We start from the raw sequence: 27559 nt of genomic DNA on the forward strand, positions 1-27559 counted from the left end.
GGGAATCGTTATTACCACGGCAATGAACACAATGGAGGCCTGTTACTCAAACAAAAACACATCTAAATTGATTTTCTTCCTCTCCTTTGTTCAACTTTCTTCTAAAGATATATACATACGTACACACACACATACACGTATATGCACATACTTAAACTCTTGCTTCAGTTTTTCTACCTTCAACTCATAACCTACCTAAAGATCAGTTCCTCAAAAGAACAGTACCCTAAAGTTGATTATATAGAATCAAAAAATGTTTTTACATCTGAACAAATACCGATCTCTGTTGCCTAAAGACAGTATGAGGACCATAAAGCACCAATGAACCAAGAACTTTGTCTTGGCTCCAGCAGTCAACTGAAACCATTACCATCAACACAGATTCCCAGAAACTAGGTCTAACGACATTCTCTTTCCCAGGAGTTCCTTTTTTGGCAGTGACTGACCAGGAGCTGGGGTTGGGGGGAATGGTTCCTACTACATGAGCAGACAGTATGGGGGCATCTAGGAGTCTGCTTGAGATTTTCTCATTTTGTACCCTCCTATCTAAAAATAAATAAATCTTAAAAAAAAAAAAAAAAAAAAGAGCAGAGGGCATCTGGGTGGCTCAGTCAGTTAAGCGTCTGCCTTTAGCTCAGGTCATGATCTCCAGGTTTTGGGATCAAGCCCCACATTGGGTTCCCTGCTTAGCCGGGAGTCTGCATTTTGCTCTCCCTCTGCCTCTCCCTCCTGTTCGCGCTCTCTCTCTAATAAATAAAATCCTTAAGAAAACAAAACAAAACAAAACTGCACACATAGACTCTATAAATACATAATGAAGCAGAGTTGGGAAGCTACGGTACTTTTCAGAAAGGAAGTTATCGTATAACGTAGGCCACTAATTAATAATAACAGTTTCCTACGCAAGGTAGCTCTATGGAAGTTCAGCTTTTAGGAGCAGTCCCAAGTGACACCGCAAAATCTGGAGGAGGGGCTGGAGGGTCACCACTTGCCTGGGCGTCTATGCCTTCTCTCTGCAGAGCCACAGACACGCCGACAGTCGGGGCTAGCTCCACAGGAATAGGCGCAAGCTTTTGTTTGGCTCGGTTTGGAGGGTCAAGAATAAAAGCACCCTCGACTGTGACTGGGCGCTGGTTGATTTCTGTACTCCCTTTTTTCAGGAGTCCAGTTAAGGGTACCTCTGTACTTCCAAGTGACTGGTCTCCACAGCAAAGATGGATCTAATGTGAAAGAGAAAAATCAAAAGAAGCTTAATATTCTCTCCCGTCTCCTAAACACAGAAACTTAACAGATAGTTAAGGGCGCCTGGGTGGCTCAGTCAGTGAGCATCCAACTCTTGGTTTTGGCTCAGGTCATCTCGGGGTCATGGGATCGAGCCCCATATCCAGCTCTGCACTCACGCTCAGCACGAAGTCTGACTAACAGATTCTTATACTTGATGGTTAACATTGTTAATAAGGCACAAAGTTTACTAAGAACTCAATAATAGGGGCACCTGGGTGGCTCAGTGGTTAAAGCCTCTGCCTTCAGCTCAGGTCATGATCCCAGGGTTCTGGGATCAAGCCCCACATCGGGCTCTCTGCTCAGCAGGGAGTCTGGTTCTCTCTCTCTCTCTGCTTGCCTGTCTGCCTGCTTGTGCTCTCTCTGTCAAATAAATAAATAAAATCTTAAAAAAAAAAAAAAAGAACCCAATAATAAAGCCATTTGCCTCCATTTTTTTTTCTCTCACTACTACATACTCATAAATTACCACTCTTCTCTCTTTTAGGAGTTATGGTTACTTTAATATTTTACTATGCTATTTCACAAACTGTATCATTAATACATGCATGTAAACAGAAAACTAATACTTCAAGCATTTTTTTTCTATTTCCATTTCAACATTAATTTAAACACAGTTCTAAAAAGATAAGTAAGTTAGTGGATCCTGCCCTATTTGGCAACTATTTGTGTTCCCTCTCTCATTGTCTCTCTGTGTCAAAATAAATAAACAAGCAAACAAATAAATAATAAAACTAAACTAAAATAAAAGCAACTTTCTGCAATGCTTACCTGTAGTTTAGACTGAAGAGCCAGGTAAACACGAAGAATTTCTATGCTGCTACGTATTCGAACAGATGCTCTCTCTGGCTCAAAGTTTGGGTTGATTAAATCATTGAAGGGTTCATTTGTAACATCATTTCCCAGCAAAGAATAGTAAAAGAAAAATTCAGGCTGTCTTTCTGGAAGCTTCATGGTACATGGAATTAACTAAACATTCAAGGAAAAAGAAGAGAGTATTAATTTGTAAACCACGCATGTCTTTAAGATATCTGCTTAAAGATCTATCTTGAAGACAAACTTTAAGATATCTGCTAAAATACTGATTTTTTTTTTAAACTTCTAAGTCTACAATTATTCACTCAGAATTCCTACATCTCTGAAAAATTACAGCCAAATGATCGGTTTAATGTTTCAAGGCTTATTTCAGAAAAGCCCAGAGACTAAAACATTTTTAGAGACTTCTGTTGTTTTCAAGTTTACTTTTCATTCAACTGATCCATGAACGAATACATGGAAGTTCTTTAGAAGGAAGTGGTCAAGTATTTTAAACTGAGCTTTCTTTATTTCCATTTACCTTATTTCATCTTATTCTCACTCTCCCACCCTCTTCATTCCTAAGAGAAGGGTTTTACACAACTGTAATCTAGACTATTAAATGTAACACCTTAGCCCAGGCCTTCACAAAATACGCTTTCTAGCCAATCTGTCCAAACTGGGAAAACTATAAATTAATAGTTGCAAAAAGACACTTGCTTTAATGGGAGTGTTACTTAGCAAAGTTTGTACTTTCATAGCCACTCATGGCAAAGACGTGGATTCTTGGACAATACAATATGGAGTCATCTAACAGACCAAGTGCTCACTAGCACACTGTTAAAAAGACAGTGGTTGTGTTCATCGATGGGTTTTGAATATATCCTAGTGATCATACAACAGGGCTGTTAAATAACTATATCCTGACATGACAGTTACCTAAGACATCCTTTTAGGCCAAGCAGAGTTACAGGACAGCTTGTAGAGTTCGTGACAATAAAAGAATTAACCACTTAGAATAAAACAGCCCCACATTCAATAGTCACTGGTCTTGTGTGAAATAACACAGCAGATACTCAACGACTCTTGTTTCATATATATTTTTGTATGTGAAGTAAATGCTTACTTGAACCCCATACATCCAACTGTATTTGAGTAGGTTTTAGTCTATCTATAGAGAGCCAGCACTTCTATACCTACAGTTGTTAAGAACAGATTCTGGATTAAGCCCCCAATTCTGGTTCCATCCATGGGTTACTGTGAAGCTTTGGACTTCACAGTACTACTAACTACTCTATCAATCTGTACCTCCGTTTCTTTTAGGCTTGTTGGAAGGACTGGAAGAGAGAATACTGGTTCAATAGGACAACTCCACCACATAGCACAGAATCAGCTGTGCACAACTGAGCTGTGCTCAGGAAAAGCTCTGAGGCAAAAATATAGTATCCTTACCAGTGACTATTTCAGAGTTTAATTAGACAAGACTTTTGTTTCTTCCATCATCAGAAAGCAAAAAAAAAAAAATCTTAAGAACTAAAGATAGCCCTTAAATATTTCACAATATATTTAATTTTAAGTTAATTCCCACTAAAAAGATTCTTTCAAAAATCCTTTAACATCTTTGTATTTGGAAGGTAATTTTTTTAACCTTCGACATTCAATATTAAGAAAACCACCCAGTCCTCCTGCTCCTAACTCATTCCTCCGTTCTGCAACAGGACAGCACATGTCCTGAGTCACTGAGGAGCACCTGAAAAGGTATTATTTCTTACCTTTATTTGTTGCTTGGTGCTTTCTCACACTACATTTCTCACTAGCTTGAGGAAAAAACTAAATGGCTAATTTATAAAACCCTTGGCTTGTCTATACATAATGAAAAAAGGAAACAATATCAAAAGATAACTAGATTACTGGGTTCAATTTTTTATGTTTTTTCATTATTGTAAAATACATGTAACAGAAAATGTGCCATTTTAACGATTACAAAGCATGCACCTCAGTAACACTGAGTACATTCATAAGGCTGTGCGTGCACTGGTCACATCTGGTTCCAGAATGCTCTCATCATTCCCAGGACAAATACCGCACCCATGAAGTAAAAGCTTGTTGAGAGTAGTCTCATTAGTAGTCTCCATTCCCCCTCTCCTCCAGCCCCAGAAAAGCACCCATCTGCTTTGGGTCTCTATGGATTCACCTATGCTAGTCTATTTCATATAAATGCAAGCACACATCAGGTGGCCTTGTGTGTCCAGCTTCTTTCACTTGGCATGCTTTCAAAGTCTGCCTACACTGCAGCACCTGTCAGCACCCTGTTCCATTACAGTCGCGTAATATTCCATTGTACGGACATGCATTTGGTTTATCCATTCATCCAGTGGCGGACAGCTGGGTTGTTTTCACCTTTTGGAAACTGTGAATACTGCTTACTACGTTGCTGTGCACGTTTCATTTTTACACCTGCTTTCAGTTCTTCTGATTCACACCTAGCATTGACATTGCTGGATTCCACGCTAGTTCGGTTTACTCTTGAGAAAAAACTGTTCGGCTTCCTTTTTAGCAGAGGAGCCAATGGTCAGTCATCAATCTGGTTTTTGAGTTTTTAAAAACTAAACGGAGTGACTGGTCCCAGTAAGTCATCTTGTATTACGAAGAGCTGTTTTAGTTGTGGATTCAATAAGTCAATTACTCTCAACAAGCTTTTACTGTACAAATGTAGCTTCACACATACAAACTACATGATAGTCATTTTGGTTATATTATCTCATCCCTCATCCTTATATGGTAAGTTGGTATTATCGCCACTCGACTCCTGAGAAAACTCAAGCCTCAGAAAGGTTACGGTACCTAAACTGGAGGAGCCAGCTAATAAGCAGTGAGTAAGCAGAGAGAACGCAAGCCCCATAACAATCCATCTTACTCCAAAACCGTGTAAGAGGGAAGAGAGCATAATACTGGAACAAGAGAATAAGGGAGGTGACTCTATGTCCAGAAATACGCAGGCCCTTTACTTAGCTGTAAAACTTTCCTAAGAAATGGTTTCCTGATCTTGAAAATGAAAATAATAATCCCCTAAAGTTGTGGGAGGATTAAACACAGTAGTTAGCATAATCCCTGGTCCATAGAAAAGGACACACAGTAAATGATGAGGAACAATTATGCCACCCAGAAGAGTTGAAAAAAATTAAAGTGGTAATGTAAAATGCCTTTGTATCTACTTAATAACACAGTAAAAATAGAACAGCCTCATTATCTAACGTGTACCCTGATGTGGTTAATGAAGGCAGTGACATCGGACCTTCCCCCAGCAGGAACGGCATATTAAGGTGGAGCAATTCATAAGCAGGGCTTTATGAAGAAAAAGAGAGAAACTGATGGAGAGAGCCAAAAGCATGAATATGTAATGAAAAATTTTAAATATTTCCTGAGAAAAAGTGTTACCTGACACTCTTCCAAGTCATGTGCATATATATGGTCACTATCAGGTATTTCACTTATAAACGTGGACCTTGTGGGAGCTTTGTACCTCTGAGGAAGTTAATAGTACAGTAAAAATTGAAGTCATAAGCCATTTTCTCTATTTTCGAAATTATTATTTCAGCTGCTATAGACCAATATAATGTTGAGAAAGTGGGCTGGATCTTGAGAAAAACGATGGAAGGACAGCTCATTTTGGAAGGAGGCAACGTTGGCAGGGGTCGTGAGTGTCCCTGCTCTCCTTGCTGAGGGCACCGAGACCACCAGGCCCGGAGCACTCTCCCTCAGGCTACTTCCTGGGGTTGCTTGTACAGCTGGTAACCTCGAGGGATTAAGTATGTTCCTGGAGAGAGACCAGGACTTTTTACATTGCCAGTGGTCTATCTCCCAAGTTCTGTGCTCCTCAGCTGTGGAGCTGTTGCTTCTCCTTCTGTCTGCCAGTCCCCCTGCTTGTACTTCCGTGCAGTCTCTAACAAATAAAATCTTAAACATAAATGATAAAAATAAAAGAAAAATCAATGTTTTCAGATCATTGTGAATCCCTCATCAGAGGGAATGTCTCACCTGCTCCAGCTGGGTGGCGAAGGCTATGGTCACCGACATAATGAAGAAGTCAGAGCAGTACTCTGCTGGGCCGATCTGATGGTAGCCTCCCTCCTCATTTAGCACCACCACAATGTCCTTGGGGTCAAGTCCAGACAGGCTGGCAGGTACTTTATGGGGAAAACCACAATGCAACTACATTACAGTTTGCCATAAACCACGGTAAGATTTTGAAAGCCGGTTATGCTTTGTATTTTGCTGGAGAGTTTTCATGGATACATTCAGTACCTCAGTAAATTTCTCTATTCTTTTTCTTTCTTTTTTTTTTTAAACCCTCTCCCAAGAAACCATTTTTAACCACCATTTTCCTTCTAGTCTGAAATATGGTAACATCTTAAAATTGAAAAAACTGCAGAGAAGAGACCCCATAGGTTTCCAGAAGGAAGTGAATCTTTTTTTTTTTAAATATTTTATTTATTTACTTGACAGAGATCACAAGTAGGCAAAGAGTCAGGAAGAGAGAGAGGAGGAAACAGGCTACCCACTGTGCAGAGAGCCCAATGTGGGGCTCGATCCCAGGACCCCGAGACCAAGACCTGAGCCGAAGGCAGAAGCTCTAACCCACTGAGCCACCCAGACGCCCCAGGTAGTGAATCTAAACCACGGACTGAACCATCAGCCCAGCATGGCTAAGAAGAGAAAGGGCAATGAACGGAGAATAAGGGAGTAGGAAACAGTGTTCCAGGCAGAAGGAACTGGAATACACAGCCTGGAAAGAAAAAGCACGCAGTGGGAGAGGTGGAGGGGTGGCGGGGGTGGCGTGTTAGCTCACAAGGTGAGGACTGACAGGCAGGAAGATGCGGGGTCGAGGCCCAATGAAAGATTCCCTACACTCCACACTCTAATGCTGGGGTCATTTTCCAAGATTAAGAGGAGAGCATGAAACAATTTTGGGAAGAGAAGTGATATAATGCATACCTCAGAGATATGCATCCCCCATCAATAAGCAATCCTCTCCAGATTCCTATTTTGCAGCCTGAGAAATTGTACCTTTGGCTTGAAAAGGAGCTTAAAACCAAACGGTTCCCCCAAACAGTCAGGCAGCTGGAAAGATAGCTCGGACTCTAATAGGGGGAAGGCAGCATGCAGGGTTACCCCTGAAGAAATGAACTTCCTACAGCACTGGCTAAATATAGCCAAACAGTTAAGCACACAGATGCTCCAGTAACACAGACCGAGGTTCCAAACCCAATTCTGCCATTTACCAGTTTTATGGAGAACCTGTAGGATTTCTTCCTGTTTCCATTTTTTGCTCTGCAAAGCTTTTATAATGTTGTTTAGAAGATCAAATTAAATAATCAAAGTAAAGCATCTGACAATCACTTTAATTAAAGACATCCACAAAACAGTAATGTCAGCAGAGCTTAAAAATGAGAAGAGGATGGGCGCCTGGGTGGATCAGTTGGTTAAGCGACTGCCTTCGGCTCAGGTCATGATCCTGGAGTCCTGGGATCAAGTCCCACATCAGACTCCCTGCTTGGCAGGGAGTCTGCTTCTCCCGCTGATCTCTCTCCTCTCATGCTTGCTCTCTCTCTCTCAAATAAATAAATAAAATCATTTAAAAAAAAAAAATGAGGAGAAGAACTATGACAGGTCTCCTAGTGCCAAGGAGTTACGGGCATAAGTTAAAGGTAAAGGGACGAGAACAAGGATAAACCTCCTGTAAGACTGGAAGGACTAAAGGTGTCAGTGTGAATGTACATGGTTCACTAAATGTACAGATAAACAGATATAAAGGCATGTGTACCCATGTTCATGTATGTGTGTTTATGTATACCTACATAAACCAAATCCCTCACTTTTTTCATTAGAAGGCCCTGGCAGCAGAACACCCCAATAGCAATAGGCATACCTTGCACCTAGACTCTTTCTTGTAAGGAAGCAGGGCTCCCTGAACAAACAGCTGAATCCAGGCCTAGAGAGGAAAGGACATCGGCCTCTACCATCTTCCTATGCCAGAAACCAAGAGAAAGTGCAAAGAATTATGGAGACAGGCTAAAGGAAACAAGCAGCTTGAAGGGGTTCCCCTTGCACAAATCTGGGACAAACAATGATAGATATTTTAACCCATTTAAAAAAAAAAAAACAGTAAATTGAAGGTTTAAGGAATGAGTACTTTGGCAATTTCTTAATAATGAGTCACAAAATATCAATTCCCTAAGAAAATAGTAATTTACAGTTGAGAGCAGATACACACTACACCTTAATCAAGTGATCAGAATGAGAATCATTTTATCATCAGTAATGAAGCAAATCCAAATTACATGCCACCTGCAAAGATGAAATGAGAACAACAGAGCGTCACATCCGTGATATTCATGCCAAAGATGTACAACCTTCATCTATTAACAGACAAGCTGAAATGGTGTAGGGGGACAGGCTCACCTGCACCCAGTCATGGGACTACAGAAAGGTTCCCCCTCCCCACACCTTCCCTCTATGTTACAAAAGGCTTATTTTCTTTTTACCCAGTATATCGTGTCCACCTTGCAACAAATAATTACAAGGCATATTAAAAAGCAAAACAAAAAACTAGGTTTCTATCTCAGGAAAACAGAAAAAATGGCAGCAAATTTTTGCAAATTAAGTTCAAAGCCAGCAGAGGGAGAGAAATAATTAAAAACTAGAGCTTCAATCAATGCAGGAAATCAATGAAGAAAATCACAGAAACCAAAAGCTAGCTCTCCAAAAACATCTATCAAACCATTAAGCATTTTGCCAATGTAACTAAGAGAAAAGGAGAGAAAACACAAATTATTATCAGAAATAAAAGAGACATCTCTACAGATTCCATGGACATTAAAAGGATACTGGGGGGGGGGGGGCAAGATGGCGGAGAAGTAGGAGACCCTGTTTCAACTGGAGCCCTAAAGAGAGCTAATTATTTACCAGAACACCCTGAAAACCATGAAATCAGCCTGAGACGTAGGATTATACACTTCTGGATCTCTACAGGGGCAGAAGACACCAGAGAGAGGTAAAGCAGAGTGGGAATGCTCAGACTGATACTGGAAGATAAGCAGACAGGGGAGGGAGCCACCAAAAGCGACCCATTGGAAAGTAATACCCCACACGAAAGTGCTCTGTGGTTGGGAACCAGCATTAACTTGGAATCTGGTTAAAAGCACTCCAAAAAAGCGAAAGATCTTAAGGGGCAACAGGTGGAATCAGGCAGTCATGGGCACGGGCCTAGGCCCACGGACCCAGGATGGCCACCGCCAGCAACCACCAGTGCCAGAGATGCCGCGGAGCCTCCAGTTTCTGGCCACCGAGCTCCCCCTTGTTGTGTAGCTCACACCACCGCTAGGCTGGGCGCACTCCCACCCCCACAAGAGGGAGCCTACACTCCCTAGAAGTACAGCCTTTTGCGCTCTGTGGTACTATGCAAACTGGGTCTGACCCACTCCCCAGCCTGGGCCTGAAGGAACTCAGCACGACCTCTGGTTGGGATCCCTTGGCAGCAACCTGGGCAACCAAGTCTGGACCCCAGAATCAGTCCCAGCAAAGACAGCCAACAGAAGCAGACTCCCTGGACCAATATCGCTTGCAGCTTTAGAGGCACAGGGGTGCAGAGACAAGCAGGAGCTTTGGGCAACCCCTGAGACAGTGGCTGGGGACTTGCACTGCCTGCACTGAGGTTGAACGGTTCATGGAGTTTGCAGAGGGGAGTCTGTGTGCTCTGAACTACCCAGAAGGGAGCAGACTGAGGCTTCTCTCTGAGATGGAGGTCTAGGTGCAGTTCCGCCTTCCACTAAACTTAAAAGCCACTAAAAACCAAAACCTCCAGAGAACAAAAGCCTGAAAAACCGGTTTCCACAGAGCCCAGCCCCTTGATAGGGGACAGGAGGACTCAACCCACAAATCTGACTGAAAAACAATGGGGCAGTCCTCTCTCCCAGAAGACAAGCCAAAAGAACGGGAAGACAACCACTACATGGTCCCCATAAAACTGTAAAACCCCAATATCAGGGGAAAACAGTATGTTAAGCTCCTGGTATTGCCCTAAAACCTGTATTTTTCACAGATCCAACTTTTAATTTTTAATTCATTCTCACTATTCTTGTTCTTTTTAATTTTTTAACCTACTTACCATTTCAACCGGAGGATTAATACAACATATTCCATAATAACCTTTTACCATACACATACCGTGTTTTTTCCTTTTCTATTTTTAATATACATATACATATAAGCTTCAAAGTAATCCTCTTCCACTAATCAATACTACCCCTATATATAAACCAGTTTTAATCTCCCTTCATCTCTAGAAAGTTGAGTCCTTTAACAAAGTTATCAAGATACACCCAGGAATAATTCCTCACCCACATCAAGGATTTATAACCACCCTCCCATCTTTTTCTTCTGCCAGTGTTTCTGTGTATTTGTTTTTGTTCTGGTATTATATAAATCTTATCCTTGGGGATCATTTTGGCTGGGTTCTTTTTTTTTCATTTACTTTTGATGGTCTTTTGGTTTGTCTGTTTTTGTTTGTATACCTTATAAATCTTATCTTTGGGGTCCATTCTGGCTGGGTCTTCTCTTTTCTTCCCCCTCTCTCTTTCTCTTTCTCGCTCTCTTTTTTTCTATCATGACTGATATATTCAGCAATACATCCCCTCAACCACCTCGCACCAAAATGATTAGAAGAAACACCCAACAGAGGAAAAATTCAGAGACTGTGCCCTCTCCATCAGAATTATTGGATAAGGACACAATTCAGGGTTAGAATTATCTAGGCAAAGGCTAGGTTGGAGAAAACCATTAGTGACAACACAGACTCTCTAATGGCAGAAGTGAAAACCGCCTGGGAAGAAGTTAAAAATACTATCAATGAGATCCAATCTAATCTAAATACTCTAACAGCTAGGGTAACCAAGGCAAAAGATCTAGAGGACAAATTGACAGGAAAAAAGGATCAGGAAGAGCCCTGGAAGAACACCTCAGAAGCCATGAAAACAGAATTAGGGAAATAAATGAGCCTATGAAACGGTCCAACGTCAGAATTATTGGGATCGTGATAAGGTGGAGAAAGAGAGAAGACTAGAAGATAGAGCTGAACAAATTTTGGATGAAAATTTTCCCAATCTGGGGAATGGAACCCACGTTTGTGTCCTAGAGGCTCAAAGATCACCCCCCAAGATAACCACTCTAGAAAGACCTCGAGGCACTTGATTGTGAGACTGACGAATCGTAATTTTAGACAACTGCTTCTGAGGGCAGCTATGGGGAAGATTCCTTACGTACAGAGGAAGATCTATCAGAATAATGTCAGACCTGTCCACAGAAATCTGGCAAGCCAGAAAGGAATGGCAAGACATATTCAGGGCACTAGATGAGAAAAGCGTCCAGCCAAGAATACTTTATCTAGCAAGACTGACATTCAAAATGGATGGAGAGATAAAGAGCTTCCAAGACCTGCAGAGTTTAAAAGAGTATGTGACCACCAAGTGAGCACTACAAGTAATAGTAAGGTGGGGGGGGGTATAAAAGAAGAAAGAACCCAAGACTGACTTAGAACAGAAATTTACAGAGACAATCTACAGAAACAAGGACTTCACAGGGAACATGAGGTCAATAAAAACGTGTCTTTCAATAATCACTCTCAATGTGAATGGCCTAAACGCTCCCATAAGACAGCACAGGGTTGCAGACTGGATAAAACGACAGGACCCGACCATATGCTGTCTACAAGAGACATGTTTGGAACCTAAAGATACATCTAGACTGAAAGTAAAGAAATGGAGAAGCATCTTTCATGCCAATGGGCCTCAAAAGAAAGCTGGGTAACGATTCTCATATCAGATCAATTAGATTTTAAACTAAAGACTATAGTCAAGAAATAAAGAAGGGCGCTAAAACATTCTTAAAGTGTCTATCCACCAAGAAGATCTAACAATTGTAAATATTTATGCCCCCAATATAGGAGCAGCCAATTACATAAGACAACTGTTAATCAAGATAAAGAGTCACATTGATACGAATACATTAACAGAAGGGGATCTTAACATGCCACTTTCAGTAATGGACAGATCACCCAAGCAGAAAATCAATAAAGAAACAAGAGCATTAAATGACACACTGGACCAGATGGACTTCATAGATATATACAGAACATTCAACCCTAAAACAACAGAATACTCATTCTTCTCCAGGACACACGGAACCTTCTCCAGAACAGACCACATACTGGGTCACAAATCAGGACTCAACTGATACCAAAAGACTGAGATAATTCTCTGCATATTCTCAGACCACAAAGCTTTGAAACTGGAACTCAACCACAAGGAAAAAATTAGGAAGGAATTCAAACACCTGGAAGCTAAAGACCACCTTGCTTAAGAATGTTTGGATCAACCAGGAAATCAAAGAAGAACTTAAACAATTCATGGAAACCAATGAGAATGAAGACACATCGGTCCAAAACCTATGGGATATGGCAAAGGTGGTCCAAAGGGGGAATACATAGCCATCCAACCTCACTCAGAAAAAACTGAAAAATCCAAAATGTACCAGCTCTCTTTACACCTTAGAGAACTGGAAAATCAACAAAAAATTAAGCCAACCACACACACAAGAAGGGAAATAATCAAGATTAGAGCAGAGATTAGTGAGATAGAAACTAGAGATACATCAATGAAACTGGAAGTTGGTTTTTTCAAAGAATCAGTAAGATCGGTAAACCACTGGAATGAATCCAAAAGAAAACCAAATGAATCCAAAGGAAAAGAGAGAAGGACCCAAATTAATAAAATTATGAATGAAAAGGGAGAGATCATGACTAATACCAAGGAAATAGAAATAATCATCAGAAATTATTATGAACAGCTATATGCCAATACGTTAAGCAACCCAGACGAAATGGATGATGCATTCCTGGAAACCTATAATCTCCCAAAACTGAATCAGGAAGAAACAAACAACCTGAATAGACCAGTATCTAGAAACAAGATTGAAGCTATGATTAAAAACCTGCCCAAATACAAGAGTCCAGGACCTGACAGATTCCCAGAATTCTACCAAACATTCAAAGAAGAAACAATCCTATTCTCCTGAACCTGTTTCAAAAAAAAAAAAAACAGAAACAGAAGGAAAACTTCCAGACTCTTTATGAAGACAGCATTACCCACACCAGGCAAAGATCCCATCAAAAAGGAGAATTTCAGACCAATATCCCTGATGAATATGGATGCCAAGGTTCTCAACAAGATCCTAGGTAAGGGGCGCCTGGGTGGCTCAGTTCGGCCCAGGTCATGGTCTCAGGGTCCTGGGATGGAGCCCCGCATCAGGCTCTCTGTTTAGCAGGGTGCCTGCTTCCTCCTCTCTCTCTGCTAATTGTGATCTCTCTCTCAAATAAATAAATAAAATCTTAAAAAAAAAAAAAAAAAAAAAAGATCCTAGCTAAAAGGACCCAACAGTACATTGAAAAGATTATCCGGGGCACATGGATGGCACAGCGAGTTAATGCCTCTGCCTTCAGCTCAGGTCATGATCCCAAGGTCCTGGGATCGAGCCCCACATCGGGCTCTCTGCTCAGCCCGATGTTTCCCCCACCCTCTCTTCCTGCCTCTCTGCCTACTTGTGATCTGTCTGTCAAATAAATAAATAAAATCTTCAAAAATAAATAAATAAAAATAAAAAGATTATCCACCATGACCAGGTAGGATTTATCCATGAATTTATCCATGTGGGATGCAGGGTGGTTCAACATTCACAAGTCAATGTGATAGAAAAAAAATCAGTAAGAGAAGAGAGAAGAACCACATGGTCCTCTCAACTGATGCAGAAAAAGCATCTAACAAGATACAGAATTCATTCCTAATTAAAATGCCTCAAAGTGGGGCACCTGGGTGGTTCAGTGGGTTAAAGCCTCTGCCATCGGCTCATGTCATGATCTCAGGGTCCTGGGATTGAGCCCCACATCAGGCTCTCTGCTCCGTAGGGAGACTGCTTCCCTTCCTCTCTCTCTGCCTGCCTCTCTGCCTACCTGTGATCTCTGTCAAATAAATAAATAAAATCTTTTAAAAAAATAAAATAAATAAAATGCTTCAAAGTATAAGGATAGATGAAACATTCCTCGACTTCATAAAATCTATGAAAAACCCACAGTGAATATCATCCTCAATGGGGGAAAGTAGACAGCCTTCGCTTTGAGATCAGGATCATGACAAGGTTGCTCAACATAGTAATTTAAGTCCTAGCAACAGCAATCAGACAACAAAAAGAAATAAAAGGTGTTCAAAGTGGCAAAGAAGTAGTCAAACTCTCTCTCTTTGCAGATGACATGATACTTTATATGGAAAACCCAAAGATTCCACCCCCAAACTACTAGAACTCATACAGCAATTCAGTAATGTGGCAGGATACAAAATCAATCCACAGAAATCAGTTGCTTTCTTACACACTAACAATGAAAATACAGAAAGGGAAATTAGAGAATCAATTCCATTTACTATACCACCAAGAACCATAAGATACCTGGGAATAAGCCTAACCAACAAAGTACAGGACGTGTACTCGAGGAACTGCAGAACACTCACAAAAGAAATTTAAGACTCAAAAAGATGGAAGAGCATTCCATGCTCATGGATCAGAAGAATAAACATTTTTAAAATGTCTATACAGCCTAGAGCCATCTATATTTTCAATGTCATCCCGATCAAAATTCCACCAGCATTTTTCAAAGAACTGGAACAAACAATCCTAAAACGTGTATGGAACCAGAAGAGACCCCAAATTGCTAAGGAAATGTTGAAAAAAGAAAAGCAAAACTGGGGGCATCATGTTGCCTGATTTCAAGCTTTACTACAAAGCTGTGATCAAGACAGCATGGTAGTAGCACAAAAACAGACACAGACAAGTGGCACAGAGTAGAGAGTCCAGATATGGACCCACAACTCTATGATCAAATGATCTTCGACAAAGCAGGAGAAAACATCCAGTGGAAAAAAGACAGTCTCGTCAATAAATGGTGCTAGGAAAATTGAACAGCTAGGTATAGAAGAATGAAACTCGACCATTCTCTTAAACCATACACAACGATAAAACTCAAAATGGAAGACCTCAATGTGAGGCAGGAAACAATCAAAATCCTAGAGAAGAACATAGGCAGTAACCTCTTCGACATCAGCCACAGCAACTTCTTTCAAGACATGTCCCCAAAGGCAAAGCAAACAAAAGCACAAATGAACTTGTGGGACTTCATCAACATCAGAAGTTTCTGCACAGCAAAGGAAACAATCAACAAAAGAAAGAGGCAACCCATGGAATGGGAGAAGATACTCACAAATGACACTAAAGACAAAGGGCTGATATCCAAGATCTATAAAGAACTTCTCAAACTCAACACACACAAAATAGATAATCACATCAAAAAATGGGCAGAAGACATGAACAGATGCTTCTCCAAAGGAAACATGTGAATGGTTAATGGACACATGAAAAAATGGTCATCATCATTAGCCATCAAATCAAACACATTGAGATACCACCTTATACCAGTTAGAAAGGCCAAAATTAACAAGACAGTAAACAATGAGTGTTGGGGAGAATGTGGACAAAGGGGAACCCTCTTACACTGTGGGTGGGAATGCAAGTTGCTGCAGCCACTTTGGAAAACAGTGTGGAGATTCCTTAAGAAAGTAAAAATAGAGGGGCCCCTGGGTGGCTCAGACATTAAGTGTCTGCCTTCAGCTCAGGTCCTGATCCCAGGGTTCTGGGATCAGGCCCCACATTGGGCTCCCTGATCCTCCCTCTCCCACTCCCCCATGTTTGTGTTCCCTCTCTCGCTGTGTCTCTCTCTGTCAAAAAATAAATAAAATCTTAAAAAAAAAATTTATTTAAAAAAAAAAAAAAAGAAAGTAAAAATAGAGCTATCCTATGACCCTGCAATTGCACTACTGGGTATTTGCCCCACAGATGCAGATGTAGTGAAAAGAAGGGCCATCTGGGGGTGCCTGGGTGGCTCAGTGGATTAAGCTGCTGCCTTCGGCTCAGGTCATGATCTCAGTGTCCTGGGATCGAGCCCCACATTGGGCTCTCTGCTCAGCGGGGAGCCTGCATCCCCTTCTCTCTCTGCCTATCTCTCTGCCTACTTGTGATCTCTCTCTGTCAAATAAATAAATAAAATCTTTAATGTGTCTGTTAAAAAAAAAAAAAAAAAAAAAAAGAAGGGCCATCTGTACCCCAGTGTTCATAGCAATGGCCACAGTAACCAAATTGTGGAAAGAACCAAGATGCCCTTCAAAAGACGAATGGATAAAGAAGATATGGTCCATATATATAGTGGAGTATTATGCCTCCATCAGAAAGGATGAATACCCAACTTTTGTATCAACATGGACTGGACTGGAAGAGATTATGCTGAGTGAAATAAGTCTAGCAGAAAGAGTCAATTATCATATGATTTCACTTACTTGCAGAGCATAAGGAATAACACGGAGGACATTGGGAGATGGAGAGAAGTGAGCTGGGGGAAAAAAGAGGGGGAGACTTATCAAGAGAGACTGTGAATCCTGAAAAATAAACTGAGGGTTTGGGAGGGGAGGAGGATGGGGGGTTGGGTGAGCCTGGTGGTGGGTATTACGGAGAGCAGGTATTGCATGGAGCACTAGGTGTGGTGCATTAACAATGAATTTGGGAACACTGCAAAAAATAAAATAAAATTTAACAAAAAAGGATACTGAAGAACAATTGTGAGAACTTTATATACACAAACCTGATAACCTCTATGAAATGGATTAATTCCCTTAAAAGACAAAGTCTGCAAAACCTCACACAATCTGAATAGGTCTGTATCTTTTAATGAAATTCAATCAATAACTTTACAAAACAGAAAGCAGCAGACCCTGATGACTTCACTGGTGAATACTAGCCAACATTCTAAGAAGATAAACAAATTCTCTCTCATCGTTCTCAGATGACAGAAGCAGAGGTAATAATTCCTAACTCAGTCTATGAAGCCATCATTACCTTGACTTCAAAACCAGACCAAGACATTACACACACATACACACACACACACACAAACCAGACCACTATCTTTCATTAATACACATGTACAGATTCTCAACAAAATAATCGATGACTGAATTCATGGATTCAGTCATTTATCTATGGATAAAAAGAACTATGTACCACACTTGGAGGAAGCAAGGAGAAGTAGAAGACTGAAATATCATTAGGTCCCATGAGTTCAGCTAAATAGTTACCAAACCATTCCAAACACCTACAAACACAACAGGTGATAGAAGAGAAGAAGAGCAGCAATTCTAGGAGAAGAGAAAATCGACCACTTTCCAGAAGATAGGATGTACAGAGAAGTGAATCTAAGTGAATCTACAGGAAGATAGACCGTGGGGCGAGGGGCTGGCTCCCAACAAGCAGCAGAGCAGCAGAGCACAAAATCAGAACTCTGAGAAGTCTGCTCCACTGAGGAACATCATTCCAGAGGCTAAGCGGGGGTGGAGCCCTTGTGGGGACAGTGTGGTCTCAGGTCCTGCTGGGTCACAAAAAGACCAGGGGTGTGTGAATGTGGCAGAGCTCCCAGGTATCAAAGCGGAGAAGCCAATTACAGAAAGAGACAAGCAGTGGGCTCTCTCAGCTCAGGGCTACCTTAAACCATGATCTGAGACACAGCAAGGCCACTGCTCTTTGAGCAGGGACCCCACAAGTGGCAGATCTGAAGAGACCCTCTCCTTCTTCCTCCAGGAGGAGCAGCGTGGGAAAGCGTGATAAGAATCTGCTGGGTTTGGAGACTCCAAATGGGGCCATGTGCCAGAGACAGAAATGCTTAGTCACAGGCTGGGTAAGCACAGCTAGAGACCAGGGAGAGGGGAGGGACTGACCTTATCGCTGACGGCACACTCAGGAGCGGGGCCCTGAGCTCTCAGCTCCTATCAGCTGGAGATTGGGAAGCCACCATTTTCATTCCCCTCCTCCAAAGCTGTATGGAACGCTTTCAGGGAATAAAAGCTCCTAGAGTGAACCAGTGCAGATTACACAGCCCGGACCCTGGCAAGGCTGGTACAATTCCGCCTCAGGCAAAGAAATTTGAGAATCACAGCAACAGGACCCTCCCCCAGAAGATCAGCAAGAACCTCCAGCCAAGACCAAGTTCACCAATCATCAAGAACTGTGGGGGCACCTGGGTGGCTCAGTGGGTTAAAGCCTCTGCCTTCTGCTCAGGTCATGATCTCAGGGTCCTGGGACTGAGCCCCACATCGAGCTCTCTGCTCATTGGAGAGCCTGCCTCCCCCTCTCTCTCTCCGCTTGCCTGTCTTCCTACTTGTGACTTCTTTCTCTGTCAAGTAAATAAAATCTTTAAAAAAAGAAAAAAAGAACTGCGGAACTACAGAGCTAGGGGAAAACAACGAACAGAATTCATGGCTTTTCCCCCCATAATCCAGCAAAGTTAAATTTTCTTTTAATTCTTTCTTTAATTTGTTTTGTCTTATTCTTTTTTAAAAAACTTTTCCTTTCTTCTTTTAATGTTTTTAAACTATCAGTGTTTTTAAAAAATCTTTTAAAATTTTCATTGTTATAGTCATATTTTATCCCTTCACTGTATTTAACCTTATTTTTGTATACATGGGTTTTTTTTTCCTTTAAAATTTTGGGATATAATTTCTTCTAATAGATCAAAATACACTCTAAATGTAGTGCATGGGCTTTGTTCTAGTCTCCAGCCTGATCACATTCTCTTTTTCCCCTTTTCCAACAAACTTATTAATTTTTTTAAATCTTTTTTTCATTTTCATTTTTTACACTCATATTCCATCCCTTCATCATGTTTACCCTTATTTTTTAATATACAGAAGTTTTTCTTTCTTTAAAACTCTGGGAGGTAGTTGTTTTTTTTTTTTTAAGATTTTATTTATTTATTTGACAGACAGACATCACAAGTAGAGAGAGAGGCAGGCAGAGAGAGAGGAGGAAGCAGGCTCCCTGCTGAGCAGACAACCCATGTGGGGCTCAATCCCAGGACCCTGAGATCATGACCCAAGCCGAAGGCAGAGGCTTTAACCCACTAAGCCACCCAGGTGACCAGGAGGTAGTTTCTTCTAAGAGACCAGAATAAACTCAAAATCAAGTGGGTGGCCCTGTTCTACTCACCAGTCTAATAGGCAATTATTTTTAATTTTTTTATTTTAAATTATTTCCCCCTCACTTCTCCCCCTGGTTTCAGGTCTCTTCTGATTTGGTTAGCATATAAAATTCTGGGGTCTCTCCCACCCCTTTTAATATTTAGTTCTCATTCATCTATTCCTATCTGGATAAAATGATGAGGTGGAAAAACTCACCACAGAACAAGAACCAAAGAAGAACAACAGGCAGTACTAACAGCTAGGGACCTAATCAATACAGACATTGGTAATATGTCAGAACCAGAGTTCAGAATGACGATTATCAAGGTGCTAGCTGGGTTCAAAAAAGGCATTTTTCGAAGGAAGATATTAGAGAATCCCTTTCTGCAGAAATAAAATCCCTTTCTGGGAAAATAAAAGAATTAAAATCTAACCAAGTTGAAATCAAAAAAGCTATTAATGAGGTGCAATCAAAAATGGAGGCTCTTACTGCTAGGATAAATGAGGCAGAAGAGAGAATTAGTGATATAGAAGACCAAATGATGGAGAATAAAGAAGCTGAGCACAAGAGAGACAAACAACTTCTGGCTCACAAGGAGAAAATTCGAAAGATAAGTGATACCATAAGACAGAACAATGTTAGAATAATTGAGATTCCAGATGAAGAAAGAGAGGGGCAGAAGGTATATTGGAGCAAATTATAGTAGAGAATTTCCCTAATATGGCAAAGGGAACAAGCATCAAAATCCAGCAAGCACAGAAAACCCCTCTAAAAATGGGTCCACAGATCATCATCTAATAGCAAAACTTGTAAGTCTTAGTGATGAAGAGAAAAATCCTGAAAGCAGCTCAGGACAAGTGGTCTGTAACATACAATGGTAGAATTATTGGATTGGCAGCGGACCTATCCACACAGACTTGGCAGGCCAGAAAGGACGGGCATGATACATTCAGAGCGTTAAATGAGAAAAATATACAGCCAAGAAAACTATATCCAGCTAGGCTGTCATTGAAAATAGGAGAGAGGCGCTTGGGTGGCACAGTGGGTTAAAGCCTCTGCCTTCAGCTTGGGTCATGATCCTGGGGTCCTGGGGATCCAGCCCCACATTGGGCTGCTCCGCAAGGAGCCTGCTTCCTTCTCTCTCTCTGCCTGCCTCTCTGCCTACTTGTGATCTCTGTCTGTCAAATAAATAAATAAAATCTTAAAAAAAAAAAAAAAAAAGAAAGAAAGAAAATAGAAGGAGAGATAAAAAGCTTCCAGGACAAACAAAAATTAAAAGAATTTGCAAACACCAAACTAGCCCTACAGGAAATACTGAAAGGGGTCCTCTAAGCGAGGAGAAAGCCTAAAAGTAGTAGACCAGAAAGGAACATAGACAATATACATTAACAGTCACCTTACAGGCAATACAATGGCACTAACTTCATTTGTTTCAATAGTTATCCTGAATGGAAATAGGCTAAAGGCCCCAATCAAAAGACACAATATACATTAGTAGTCACCTTACAGGCAATACAATGGCACTAACTTCCTATGTTTCAATAGTTACCCTGAATGGAAATAGGCTAAAGGCCCCAATCAAAAGACACATGGAAATAGGCTAAATGCCCCATACTCAAAAGAGTAAGATTGATAAACCCCTGGCTATTTAGCCTATTTTATCAGAATGGATAAAAAATCAAGACCCATCAATCTACTGTCTACAAGAAACTCATTTTTAGACCCAAAGACACCTCTTAGATTTAAAGTGAGGGGGTGGAAAAAATTTACCATACTAATGGACATCAAAAGAAAGCTGAGGTTGCAATCCTTATATCAGATAAATTATATTTTAAGCCAAAGACAATAATAAGAGATGAGGAAGGACACCATATCATACCTAAAGGGCCTGTCCAACAAGATCTAACAATTTTAAATATTTATGCCCCTAATATGGGACCAGCCTATTATATAAACCAATTAATAACAAAATCAAAGAAACACATCAACAATAATACTATGATATTATAGGGGGGACTTTAACAACCCCCTCAATGAAATGGACAGATCATCTAAGCAAAGATCAACAAGGAAATAAAGGCTTTTTTTTTTTAAATATTTTATTTATTTATTTGTCATAGAGAGAGAAGCAAGAGCAAGCACAGGCAGACAGAGTGGCAGGCAGAGGCAGAGGGAGAAGCAGGCTCTCTGCCAAGCAAGGAGCCTGATGTGGGACTCGATCCTGTGATCATGACCTGAGCCGAAGGCAGCCGCTTAACCAACTGAGCCTCTCAGGCGTCCAGAAATAAAGGCTTTAAATGACACATTGGACCAGATGGACATCACAGATATATTCAGAACATTCCATCCCAAAGCAACAGAATACACATTCTTCTCTAGTGCACATGGAACATTCTCCAGAATAGATCACTTCCTGGGTCACAGATCAGGACTCAATTGGGATTGACTGGGATCATTCCCTGCATATTTTTAGACCACAGTGCTCTGAAGCTAGAACTCAATCACAAGAGGAAAGTTGGAAAGAACTCAAATACAAGGAGGCTAAAGAGCATCCTACTAAAGAATGAATGGGTCAACCAGGAAATTAAACAAGAATTGAAAAAATTCATGGAAAAAAACGAAAATGAAAACACAACTGTTCAAAATCTTGGGGACACAGCAAAAACGGTCCTGAGAGGAAAGTATATAGTGATACAAGCCTTTCTCAAGAAACAAGAAAGGTCTCAAGTATACAACCTAACCTACACCTAAAGGAGCTGGAGAAAGAACAGCCAAGAAAGCCTAAACCCAGCAGGAGAAGAGAAATCATAAAGATCAGAACAGAAATCCATGAAATAGAAACCAAAAGAAGAGTAGAACAAATCAACGAAACTAGGAGCTGTTCTTCAAAAGAGTAAGATTGATAAACCCCTGGCCAGACTTATCAAAAAAAAAAAAAGAGAGAGAGAGAGAGAGAGAAAGGACCCAAATTAGTAAAATCATGAATGAAAGACGAGAGATTACAAGCAACAGCAAAGAAATACAAACAACTATAAGAACATCTTAAAAGCAACTACATACCATCAAGTTTCACAATCTGGAAGGAATGGATGCATTCCTAGAGATAAATAAATTACCAAACTTGAACCAGGAAGAAATAGAAAATCTGAACAGACCCATAACCAGTAAGGAGATTGAAGCAATCATCAAAAATCCCCCAAAAAACAAGAGCCCAGGGTTCGAAGGCTTCCGAGGGGAATTCTATCAAACATTTAAAGAAGAATTAATACCTATTCTCCTGAAATTATTTCAAAAAATGGAAGGAAAACTTCCAAATGCATTTTATGAGGCCAGAATTATCATGATCCCAAAAAGGAGAATTACAGACCCATCAAAAAGGAGAATTACAGACCAATATCCTTGATGAACACAAATGTGAAAATTCTCACCATAATACTAGCCAATAGGATCCAATAGTACATTAAAAGGATTATTCAAGGGGGTGCCTGGGTGGCTCAGTGTGTTAAAGCCTCTGCCTTCGGCTCAGGTCATGATCCCAGGGACCTGGGATCGAGCCCCGCATCAAGCTTTCTGCTCAGCTGGGAGCCTTCCTCCTCATCTCTCCCTCTGCCTGCCTCTCTGCCTACTTGTCTGTCAAATAAATAAATAAAATCTTTAAAAAATAATAAAAATAAAAATAAATAAATAAAAGGATTATTCACCGTGACCAAGTGGGATTTATTCCTGGGCTGCAAGGTTGGTTCAACATCTGCAAATCAATCAGTGTGGTACAATACATTAATAAAAGAAAGAACAGGGGCACATGGGTGGCTCAGTGGGTTAAGCCGCTGCCTTCAGCTCAGGTCATGATCTCAGGGTCCTGGGATCGAGTCCCACATCGGGCTCTCTGCTCAGCAGGGAGCCTGCTTCTCTCTCTCTCTCTCTCTCTCTCTGCCAGTCTCTCTACCTACCTGTGATCTCTCTCTGTCAAATAAATAAATAAAAAATCTTTAAAAAAAAATAAAAGAAAAGAAAGAACAAAAACCATATGATACTCTCAATAGATGCTGAAAAAGCATTTCACAAAGTACAGCATCCTTTCTTGATCAAAACTCTTCAAAATGTAGGGAGAGGGTACATACCTCAATATCATCAAAACCATCTATGAAAAACCCACAGCGAATATCATTCTTAATGGGGGAAAACAGAGCTTTCCCCCTAAGGTCAGGAACACAGTAGGGATGTCCACTATCACCACTGCTATTCAACACAGTAGTAGAAGTCCTAGCCTTGGCAATCAGACAACAAAAAAAGAAAAAGAAAAGGCATCCGAATCGGCAAAAAAGTCAAACTCTCATTCTTTGCAGATTATATTATACTTTATGTGGAAAACCCAAGACTCCACTCCAAAAATGCTAGAACTCATACAGGAATTCAGGTGAGTGTCAGGATATAAAATCAATGCATAGAAATCAGTTGCATTTCTAAATATCAACAGCATGACAGAAGAAAGAGAAATTATGTCGATCCCATTTACAACTGCACCCAAAACTATAAGATGCCTAGGAATAAACCTAACCAAAGAGGCAAAGAATCTGTACACAGAAAACTATGAGTACATAAAGTACTCATGAAAGAAATTGAGGAAGACACAAAGAAATGGAAAAGCATTTATTCCATGTTCATGGATTAAAAGAACAAATACTGTGAAAATGTCTATGCTACCTAAACCAATCTACACATTTAACACAATCCCTATCAAAATACCATCAATTTTTTTTGAAAGAAGTGGAACAAATAATCCTAAAATTTATATGGAACCAGAAAAGACCCTGAATAGCCAGAGGAGTGTTGAAAAAGAAAACCAAAGTTGGTGGCATCACAATTCCAGACTTCAAGCTCTATTACAAAGCTGTAATCATCAAGACAGTATGGTATTGGCACAAAAACAGACATAGATCAATGGAAGAGAGAGCCCCAAAATGGATCCTCAACTCTATGGTCAACTAATCTTCAACAAAGCAGCAAAGAATGTCCAATGGAAAAAAGATAGTCTCTTCAACAAATGGTGTTGAGAAAATTGGCCAGCTACATGCAGAAGAATGAAACTAGACCATCTCCTTACACCACACACAAAAATAGATTCTAAATGGATGAAAGACCTCAATGTGAGACAGGAATCCATCAAAATCCTTGAGAAGAACACAGGCAGCAACCTCTTTGACCTCAGTCACAGCAACTTCTTCCCAGAAACATCGCAAGGGAAGGCAAGGGAAGCAAGGGCAAAAATGAACTATTGGGATTTCATGAAGATCACAAGCTTTTGCACAGTGAAAAAAACAGTCAACAAAACCAAAAGACAACTGACAGAATGGAGAAGATATTTGCAAATGACATATGAGAGAAAGGGCTAATATCCAAAATCTATAAAGAACTTATCAAACTCAACACCCAAAGAACAAATAATCCAATCAAGAAATGGGCAGAAGACATGAACAGACATTTCTGCAAAGAAGACATCCAGATGGCCAACAGACACATGAAAAAGTGCTCCACTTCACTCAGCATCAGGGAAATACAAATCAAAACCATAGTGAGATACCACCTCACACTGGTCAGAAAGGCTAACATTAACCAGTCAGGAAAAGACAGATGTTGGAGAGGATGCAGAGAAAGGGGAACCCTCCTACACTGTTGGTGGGAATGCAAGCCAGTGCAGCCACTCTGAGGAACAGCATGGAGGTTCCTCAAAAAGTTAAAAACAGGGCTACCCTACTACCCAGCAATCACACTACTGGGTATTTACCCTAAGGATACAAATGTAGTGATCCTAAGAGGCAAATGCTCCTGAATGTTTATAGCAGCAATGTCCACAACAGCCAAACGATGGAAAGAGCATAGATGTCCCCCAACAGATGAATGGATAAAAAGACGTGGTGTATATATATACACAATGGAATAGTATGCAGCCATCAAAAGAAATGAAATCCTGCTATTTGCAACGACATGGATGGAACTAGAAGGTATTATGCTGAACAAAATAAGTCAATCTGAGAAAGTTAATTACCATATGATCTCTCTGATACGAAGAATTTGAGAGGCAGGGTGGGGGCTTGTGGGGGATAGGGAAGGAAAAAATGAAACAAGATGGGATCATGAGGGAGACAAACCATAAGAGACTCTTAATCTCACAAAACAAACTGAGGGTTGCTGGGGGGTGGGGGTAGGATAGGGTGGTGGGGTTATGGTCATTCGGGAGGGCATATGCTATGGTGAGTGCTGTGAAATGTATAAGCCTGATGATTCACAGACGTGTACCCTGGGGCAAATAATACATTATATGTTAATTTAAAAAAAAAAAAAAAGAAAAAAATGTGAACCGCAACCCAATGCAATTTTGCTCAGATATGCGAAGCTAGTTCAACACTGGAAAATCTGTTACTCTGATCCCTCACATCACCAGGCTAAAGAAAGCATAGGATGGCATCAAAAGATGCAGAAAGAGCACGTGACAAAATCCAACACTCAGTACTGATAAAACACCCTAAGGAAACTACAAATAGAGAGGAACTTCCTCAACTTGATGAAAAATGGCCACAAAAAACCTACAGGAACAAGGTAAGGATATCCCCTTTCCTCAGTGTTTCTTCGCATCATACTGCAAGTCCCGGCTAATAAGGTTAAGATAAACAAAGGAAACAAAGGCATGCTGAGTGGGAGTACAGACATAAAACCATCTTTGTCAGCAGATAATGCAAAATATATTCCTAGCAGAATCACATCTATAAATACACAGAGAACAAACTGATGGCTGCCAGGGCGAGGGGGAGGGCAAACTGCATAAAGGAGAGTGGGAGGTAGAGGCTTCCAGTTATGGCACGAGTCAGTCATGGGGACAAAAGGTACAGCACAGGGAATACAGTGATGGGATTGTAATGGGCTTGTATGGCGACAGAGGGTATCTACACTTATGAGCACCGTGTAAGGAACAGAATTGTCAAACCACTGTATTGTACACTTGAAACTAATAGGACATTTATGTCAACTATCCTACAATTAAACAAAACAACACAACAGTGTTTGCCAGTTTGGCAGGAGGGAGAAGCAGAGCAGACAATTTTCAGAGCAGTGAAAGTCTTCTGTTGGATACTACAATTGCAGATGGGTGTCATTACACATTTGTCTAAACTCATAAACTGTAATACAAACACCGTAAGTAAATCCTAGTATCAACTATGGACTTTGGGTGACTGTTAATGTCAGTTCATCGATTTTACCAAGTGTTTCCCTCTGGTAAGGGATGGTGACAGTGGGGGGCTGCGTGACAGGGAGATCGGGGAATGCGGCAACACTCTGAATTTACACTCAATCTGCTGTGAACCTCAAAATGCTCTATAAGATAGAGTTTATTTAGTTAAAAAAAATATGAAGGTGCTGTTAATAGGTGAGGGAAAAGAGAATAGTGTGTGTTTTTGGCTTTCCTGCACTCATCCTAGGAAAAAATTTTCCTATCGATTTTTAAGAAAACAAAATTCTGCTTTCTTCTGTTATATACCACATAAAAGAAACTCTCATTCTATTCCTTGGTTTTGTAAACAAGAGCTTGGAGCAGCAAGGGTTGCATGTTTAACAATCTCAAAACGTGTGTGATGCACTACAGTAAAATCAGTCCACTCCCGAGTGTGTTTTCCTATCAAGCCACTCAGCCACTCACCATTCCTCAAGTCCCAGTCCCCAGTTACAACTTTTTGGAGAATGACTGTAGAGATGATGCACAAACCTTTTCCATCTCGAGGGGGGGCTCCTTTGGCTTTAAAACTATCCACTGGGGCCTTTGTATCTGTTTCCAAAGCAATGCCTATCTGTATCTCAGTCTTGAACTTGGTGTATTTATTGCTCAACAACTGGTACCATTTGGGAGCCTGGAGAGTAAAACAAAACAAAACCACTTTAATCATTAATAGGCAATCAACGAGAGTGGGCAGCATTCTATTAGGTTCCTAATATATCCCCTGTCCTTCCTCAGTACTTTCTCCTCTTTTAAAATATTTTTCATTTTCCTCCAAAGACTTTAATCCTGCTTGGGAAGCTAACTGAACTTCCTCTTGGAAAAAAAAATAAGTAGTTTCTACTACCAATTTTCCATTTCCCTAAACCCTCATTTTTCATTTTCTCTGGCATACCTCTGCTGCCTGATCCCATCTCTGCTTTGTTCGGCATGTATCAAATGAGGCAAAAGGAAAGCTAGTGGTAACAAAAAAACACTAACAAAATACTAAAGCAGAGACCTCAGGCAGAGGGCTGGGTTACAAACCATGCACTTGATGGAAACACAAAGGCTTTC

At 40.7% G+C, this 27559-nt stretch overlaps 1 protein-coding gene across 5 annotated transcripts in view; it reads right to left on the reverse strand.

Annotated features, from left to right (window-relative positions):
* Positions 1 to 27559, reverse strand: part of CEP120 (centrosomal protein 120) — an 82380-nt gene that overhangs the window by 46499 nt on the left and 8322 nt on the right. For all 5 annotated transcript variants that reach the window (XM_082724882.1, XM_082724883.1, XM_082724885.1 and 2 more), the window contains 4 exons: positions 26996 to 27137; positions 6115 to 6263; positions 2053 to 2250; positions 993 to 1220 (listed from right to left, as the gene is read on the reverse strand). In XM_082724882.1, coding sequence (XP_082581008.1) covers positions 993 to 1220; positions 2053 to 2250; positions 6115 to 6263; positions 26996 to 27137 — 717 coding nt within the window. The remainder of the gene's footprint in view (positions 1 to 992; positions 1221 to 2052; positions 2251 to 6114; positions 6264 to 26995; positions 27138 to 27559) is intronic.

The sequence above is a fragment of the Mustela nivalis genome (assembly GCF_964662115.1).
Source record: "Mustela nivalis genome assembly, chromosome: 3".
Taxonomy (NCBI): Eukaryota; Metazoa; Chordata; class Mammalia; order Carnivora; family Mustelidae; genus Mustela; species Mustela nivalis.